Consider the following 8,163-nt stretch of genomic DNA (forward strand, 5'->3'; position numbering starts at 1 on the left):
TGTTCACTTGAACTGAATAAATTTCGCCAACGTGATCTCTGGCCTTGGTCAGTCATTTTTTTGTTTGTCCAAGCATAAGAGAACCCCGTCACATACTGCTATTTCTAATATTGTACGACTTGAGAGAGTGTAATTACATTTTTTGCTTAGTCGTTCTTTTAAGCCACTATTTCCGAATGATGACGGAAACCAATTACAGATAAGTGCTTGCACATCCATTTATTGCTTCTTTCTTAAGTTTATCTAACACCTGATGATGCTATCATCAGGTGTTGATGCTATCATGATAAAATTCTACGTAACTCTACCCTCTGGTTGTGTTTGTGCCTCAGTTGGTCAGATGCAGCTGATCCTGCTGGTGTTGTCGGGTTAAACTGCAGGCCAAGCTCCTTGTGGATTGATGCATTTATGTTTGCTGGTGAGTGTTTGTGAAAGGCAGCTACCTGAGATGAGATTAGAGCAGCGCAATGATTAAGAGCTGCTGTGTTAATGTAGACGCCCGTGCCTCTGTAATCTCCCCAGTGCACACTGCTGGCAGCGAGGCCCCAGGACATGCAAACACAGGGACACACACGCATAGACACACACACGCACACACACACACACACACACACACATATGCAATCAAAAACAAACATGGGGAGGAAGTAGGAACACCTTTAAAGCCCTGATTTCCTCTGAGATGTGCTCCGTTTGGAGCAGCTAAACTTTTGTTTTTTTTTTATTATTATTATTATTATTATTATTATTTATTATTTGGGAGCATTAAGGAGTTACTTAGTACACAACTTCCTTAAAATAAGTGAAAAAGAAGCTTACAACTTCTTTTTCTCTGATACCCCAAAAGAAAATTCATTGCAAAATTAGGGTCCACTTAATTTGGGTCTGTGCAGCTTAATTTAATTGTAATCGCAGCTGTTCTTTAAAGGCTTTGGAAGTTTGTTAGGGAATATTAGTGAATGTTAGTGAACAAAAAAAAGCATAATGAAAGCCAAGGAATGCAGCAGGCAGGTCAGAGAGAAGGCTGGAGATGCTCAAAGCAGGATTTAAATGTAACCTGTAGAACCCAAAATGCAGTTCAAAACTAACAACTCACAGCACCCTGAACACGCCTAGTGAAACATGGTGGTGGCATCATCATGCTTCAGCAGAGAGAGGGAGGCTGGTTAGAGTTGATGGGATGAAACACAGAGGAGTTCAAGAGGAAAAGCTGTTAGAGCCTGAACATAAAACCGGGGCACAGGTTCACCTTCCACCTGGACAGCAGCCCTAAACATGCAGCATCACCTGCAGCAAACAGGTTTACATTTTATTCTACACAATTTAACTTGGCTAGAGCCACAAAAAGAACGGATTTTATAAATACATGCGCATTCAATAAATTATGACCTTATTGAAAAGGCTAAATGGAACACATTAAGCGACGGATTAGACAAAGATTCATGTTTTATCGCTTTCGTTTTTTATTTTTCTTAATCATGATAAACTTCTGCTAATAGCCAATGAAATGAGCTTCTCATTTAAAAGAAGAATATTGCATCAAACCAATAAAAAAAAACTATTTTTAAAAACAGAAAAGTGAAGCTGATATATATTATTACCTGCTTAAAGGTCATTTTAATCTGACAAACGGGACTCATCGGGATTTATATTCTAACTTATTAAATATGACTCTCTGACGTCAGTCAGTCAGTCAGACTGCCACACGTGGAAGAAATGTCATTGTTTTTATTGCCTTTACAATTAGAGACATTTCTTGTGTTGTTTTTTTATTAGGCTCTTTGGTGGAGTCACCAAAGAGCCACATGTGACGATGGAGCCACAGACCCCTGGTTTAGTTCAAAACATATTCAAGTACTGGAATGGCCTAGTCAAAGTCCAGATCTAAATCCATCTGATAATCTGTGGCGAAACTTGACAACTGATGATCAAAGATGCTCTCTGACTTAATCACTATCCCACGTCTCTGACATGTTTTTAAAAAGTATCGGCTCAGTGGAGCTGATTACAAACGGCCACGATTCTTTTTAGACTTTTACATTTTTAAAACGTTGGAAACTTTTCATTTCCGTTCCCAATTGTTAATTTACTTACGTCGTCTTTGCTTGTCGAATACAGTCATTTTTAATAAATTAGAATATGCTTTCTGATGAGGTTCATTTGTTGAATGAATCCATAAAATACCAATGCAATACATTAAGTTTTATGGCTGTTAAAAATGGAAAAAGTAAAGAAATTGAATGAACACCTGGGAAAAATGTAAAGGATTAAAAAAAATTATAATCATAAAATAATAATAAAAATATATTAGAATTATACAATTTAAAATAACATAACAATCAAATTATAATTATAAAATAAAATAAATACATAAAAAATTATAAAATGATTATAATTTTGTTATTTTTTGAATAATAATCAATCTGAACAGTCAGTTTTTTCCAGTTCCCTTCCAGGTCAGTCGGCCCAGATCAGTTTAGTGTTACGGGGAAAATATCACGACTAAAGGTGGGGGGTCTGCCCGTGGCAGGTGACCCCCCACACCCACTCTGCTTAAAGCCTCGGGGGATTGAGGCCTGAGCCCGTCGTTATGCGCCCATTAGCTGTAACAACAGGGAGAATAAACCTGCCACTCAGCTGCAGACTGAATTTAAACACATTCACACCAATTACAGAAGATTCTCCCGCACAGCCTGGGGGAGAAGAAGCCCGTTTAGGGAAGTCAAGTCACGTCAGGACGTCTTCTACAAATTTGCTCAGGAATTGATGTTGAATTTCCAGCTAATTCGGCAGATAAACGACATTCTGCTGATTCATTCCAACTAAAAACACATATTTAAATGTATTATGGGAAGAATTGACACTGGTTAACCCAAGAGAACACTCTAAAACCCTCAGCATGAACAAAGCACATTAACATATACACCTCTGGAACATGTTTCCTCTGAAGTGCTAAAAATGGCTCTCCAGGTCAGGGTGATTGACCCCTGTGAGAAGAAGCTCTTCCTTTTGAAATAGGGGGAAAATCTCTATTTATAAAGCGGGCGCTCTTGCTGGATTATAAATACACTGACTCATCCCTCAAGGTTCGGTCTGACCACGTAAAGATTTTTGCCTGATAACTTTGATTGATGTCAAAGCACCGTGCTGGCTTTAGCGGGTAAATATATCGTAGCCGTTCAGGAATACCCACGGAAATAAATCCTGATGTCACCGCTGCGTTAATAAGCACAACTGTGGAATAGATGAGGTCAACTTTATCTCTGCGAAGGTGTAGTCCACTTCGGCGGATTTTTAATGACCCCTTCGAGCATTAATCAGAAAAGACTAAATCATTTACACACAGGACATCCGGAGCGTAAACCGCGCTCCTGTGCTGAGAAAACAAGGCGCCGTGTGTAACGCATACGTTGGGATTACCTCCACTCCGTCTGGGCCAGGAAGTCGGGTCGCAGGAACTCCGTCCGCTGCCCGGCTTCCAGGTGAGTAACTGGAGCTTCAGACGGATGTAGAAAAGTAAAATAAAACAGCTCTCCTTTCAGAAGGAACTGTTAAAGGAGAGCAAGGGTGATGCATGTGCACCGGGCCTGGGTCGGTACGATATTCAGGCCCGGTTTGACCATCTGAGGCCAAAATATCGCAATAAAGTCATCACGGTAAAAATATCAAGAATTTTAGCAAACATGGACATCTTGATCTTGTGTCTTTTATTTTAAAAGTATAATAGAATATTCCTGCTGAAATGATACATTTTAAGGATTTTTAAAAGATATTAAAATGTCATGCAATATTTACTGACTACCTGTTTTTTTTACGCATGAAAATATTTCTACACTGCGAAAAATAAGGTCAACTAAACATCAACTGAACTTTGTAGCTCCTTAATGGAGACTAAAGTTTTTACAGGATATGTTGACAAAAGCACCAGCTGTACACATAAAAAGGTCCATGTTAATATATTAAACTCATCCATCCATCCATCCATCCATCCATCCATCCATCCATCCATCCATCCATCCATCCATCCATCCATCCATCCATCCATCCATCCATCCATCCATNCCATCCATCCATCCATCCATCCATCCATCCATCCATCCATCCATCCATCCATCCATCCATCCATCCATCCATCCATCCATCCATCCATCCATCCAAACTATCAGTTTCTGTCTGATAGCCTCTTTTACTAATTAAAACCAGTACATTTTGTAGACATGACTCCCTGCCACAGTTTTACCTTACACCAAACTTTCTAATAATGTGTCTAAAAAAGTGCAAAGATTGTAAAACACCAATAAAAAAGGATTTTTAATGTTGAAATGTCAACCCGTGATCGGCTTGTGGCTCCTCTGAGGTGTTAAGGAAGTCCAGGTTGCTTTATTTGGGTCTAGTGTTTCCTCATCTTCCTCTTGGTTTTCATAGATTCTCTAATGAGTTCGGGTCAGGTCAGTTTGCTGGCCATTCAAGCACATGCCAGGTATTGGTAATAACTGTTGTGCCAACTCTTGCTGTAAAATAAAATATTTGAAATGATATATTTTTTCTGCCACACTTTTTTCTTCCTCTCAATTTCCATCTGCAGGCCCTCAACTCGAATAAGTTTCACATTTTTCTTTCTTTTTTTTTTCTGGAAGTTAAAATGATTTTCTTAAAGGAACCTCCTCCACATTTGTGCTGCATCTATGAAGGGAAAAGTATTGTGGCCGTCTTTTAGCCAGCTGTCTGGCAGTTTGCAGCAACAGGTGGGGGAAGGGAACTCAGTGAAAACTGAATTTATTACCAGTTTTCAAACTTTTAAAATCTCAGTATACTTTAATACCAGTAAGCAGCCCATGTTCAATTCTCGGCTTTTATTTTTTTATAATAAAAACTTATCGAGTAAACATTTCTTATTTTTAAGTTCTTACTCTTCTTCAAGAAAGATTCATAAAAGGTCACAGATGTCACATAATTTTGAATAATAAATACAAACGCTACATATTTTTGCAGTCATTTATTTCCTAAAAGTGCAAAAGTATAAAAAAAAAAAAACTCGGTATATACATACATTTGAAACTAGTGACTGTACAATATTTATAATCTAAATATCCCTGCAAGAGAAGAAGAGAGAAGATATAACCAGTGTTAAGATTAAAATATTTCAGGTCTTTTCTAACAGTTTTCGGGCAGATACAGTACAAAATGTCAGGAGCTTCATTGTGCCAGGAGTGGAAAATAAAAATAAAAGTATTTCTATTTAAATTTAGCTTCAAAGATCGTGGAGGTTAGGAGCTGCTGTAGCTGCAGTAATAGACGGCCGTGCTGGCGTCCGACAGCACGGATGAAATGAGGTTCTCGGGTCCCTGCATGCCGCCCTCGTGCGGCCCGTAAGGCAGGCCCGACATGTCCGTGCGGGCCGATGAGGACGAGCTCAAGTACTGCTCAAACTCGCTGCGGTCCACCTCGCCCAGCAGCTCTGAGTGGTGCATCTGCTCCATGCTGTCCGCCGAGTGAGAGTGGGAATCAGGGGGAGGGGAGAGCTGCCCTACCCCGCCGGGGTGCCGCTTGGGGTGGCCGGGGCTGCAGTGCTGGGTGTAGTACATGGCCAAAGGATTGGGGCAGCTCATGTAGGACGGAGGGGGCTGCTCTGGAGCCGAGCCCGGATGGCGGTGCATGATGCTTGGGCTGCTGTGGTGGCCGGAGAGCGGTTCGTGAGGTTGAAAGTCTGCCACCTGAGAGTGGTAAGGGTACGCCGGCATCATGTGGCAGTCCTCCTGTGAATGTGGAGGGAAGAACATGGAGTCTGACTCTACGGCGTCCAGAGGAGAGGTGTCAGGAGTGGGAAGGCTGTAAGGTTCGTAAGAGGGTCCCCCGAGCACCTGAGCGTCCCGATAGTGGCTGAGCGGCTGCGGGGGAACCTGGAAGCCGTGTTCATGGTAGCCCAGACCCAGGCTGTCCATGCATACCCTGCCGTCCCCAGGCATGGACGGGGCCTGGTGCTCGGGAACACCGTGGACCAGATATCCAGAGTCCAGCCTCTTGATCCGCTTCACCTGCTTCCGCCGCCGGGGCCGGTACTTGTAGTTGGGGTGGTCCTGCATGTGCTGGACCCGCAGCCGCTCGGCCTCCTCCACGAAGGGCTGCTTTTCTGTGACGGGAAGGGCTTTCCAGGATTTCCCTGCAGGTCAAGAGGAGCGGATCAGTGATACGTCAGCAGATACTGTACATGGCTCTGGTGATGCACATAAAAATAGCCTGTTGCCATTTTAGGGGAATAGGGACAGGAATTTGAGGTTATACCTGTGGCTTAACTGGCGTAGAGAGTTTAAAAACAGGACGACAAATCAAATATCTAGAAGGGCCATCTAATATTTACAGGACACCTTATCCTCATCGTCTTATATTTGTACTAAAATTGAGTAATAATAATTTAGGATAGCAGAGTACAACATGTATTATTTTCTTATGCTTAAAACATTTTTGTGTTTACCAGACCCGTATTAATATCTGTGTATGTCTACACTTCTAAATGTTAATATTGTTGTGCAAAAACTAAATATTTAGTTAGGATCATAAATGCAGTAGGAAAGCATATAGTTTTTTTTGTATTGCACTAGAATATATCTATTGAAGAGTGTTGTATTCATGTAATGTATTCATCAATTTAAAATAATTATTTTCCTTTTATAGATTTGGATGTGCCACAGAAAAGTGTTGATTATAAATAAATACCTCTCATTCTCAGCTCCAACGACATCAACATAAAAACAGTAAACTCTGTTTCTGTTTCTTGATGTTGTTGTTTTCCCACCACAAGGTCATAAGTGACCCCCAACTTAGTTCACCCATTAAAACGTTCTTTGAAGCACCCCTGTAAATATTAGACGACCGAATGAGAATAGCGATTAAAAGTAGTCCAGGAATGACTAAATGAGCTAACTGATGCGATCTGATGAAAATAAAAATGTGAAATTTTCAGTAGAAATGATTCAAAATAACAAATTCTAAAAGCTAAATGCGGTGTCAGCAGCAGAAACCTAAATAAATAAATATTTAAACGCACTTACCTAACATTTTGCTGAGCTCCGCGTTGTGCAGGTCCGGGTTCTGCTGCGCCAGCCTCTTGCGCTCATCCTTCGCCCAGACCATGAACGCGTTCATGGGTCGCCGGATCCGCGGCTCGCTCTTGCCGCGTCCCTGACCGCCGGAGCCGCCGCCGCCTGGCGCGCACGGCTCGTTTTTCACCTTGCTGTCCCCGAGAGGACTGAGCGGGTCGGCCCACTGGCAGTGTCCCATTCCAGGCATCATGACTGACATCGCGCACCTTGCCTGGGTCTGATCGTCGCTGGCGTAACCCGCATCGGGACTACTCATTTCTGTCCAAACTGGTTCTGGAAGGTGTTTGGAGAGGCGTCCGGACTGCGCGCAGGAACCACACCACAGCAACGAGAGAAAAAAAAAAAGACAACAAAAAATGGGGAAAAATATGAGAGAAAAATAAAGATTTTGACTCTCTCTTGCGTTAAAGTTGGAAAGGAAAAAGGGAAAGTCACAAACAGATGCAGCAATAAGTGAAAAGGTAGACAGAAGTCAGCAGTGAATGTGAACAGTGGTGCGCTATAAACTCACAGGCAGCCAATCACCGGGCGGAGGGAGTGCCCACTACTACAAAGGTGTAAAAAAAAAAAAAAAAGTTCACGTCACACCCGCCTCAGACCCTGTTTTGGAGCGGCTATACTTACTGAGGGTTCTGGCTACCAGATTTCAAAAGTATATTCATCAGAGCAATAAGACTCATTTAAGAATTGAACATAAATGTATCAACTTTTGCGCCGAAATGAGGAGAACCTTTCAAGTGTTCACTAGTCAGTGTGCCCGCCCCCAGCCTCAGCCCCCAGCGGCACATTTCCAGCTTAAATACGCAAAAAGATTTAATCACCAGTTTGTGTATTGGCCTGCTAACTACATTAGAGCCTTGAATCAATGAACGATCAGCCTGAGCAATAAGGAGACGTTGTAGCTTGATTAACCCAGAGACAACCTGAAATCACAAAAGTCACGTTGACATTTGTCGAAGTTGTATGATAAGAGCGTTTAGAATATAAGACTTTGAGAGAATGTAGACATGCTCTGTTATTGTTTACACAACCATGCAGAAAAGTGCTGACTTGTCAGACATCC

General features: G+C 41.9%; 1 protein-coding gene across 1 annotated transcript; it reads right to left on the reverse strand.

The window, feature by feature from the left end:
- Positions 1-4,926: 4,926 nt before the first annotated feature.
- On the reverse strand, positions 4,927-7,583 carry LOC103461218 (SRY-box transcription factor 17). Its single transcript, XM_008403539.1, has 2 exons — positions 7,050-7,583; positions 4,927-6,160 (listed from the first exon to the last, which is right to left on the reverse strand). The coding sequence occupies exons 1-2, from the start codon at positions 7,354-7,356 to the stop codon at positions 5,268-5,270; spliced, it is 1,200 nt and encodes a 399-aa protein (XP_008401761.1). The 5' UTR covers positions 7,357-7,583; the 3' UTR covers positions 4,927-5,267.
- Positions 7,584-8,163: the final 580 nt, after the last annotated feature.

This window comes from Poecilia reticulata, unplaced genomic scaffold (assembly GCF_000633615.1).
Source record: "Poecilia reticulata strain Guanapo unplaced genomic scaffold, Guppy_female_1.0+MT scaffold_786, whole genome shotgun sequence".
Taxonomy (NCBI): Eukaryota; Metazoa; Chordata; class Actinopteri; order Cyprinodontiformes; family Poeciliidae; genus Poecilia; species Poecilia reticulata.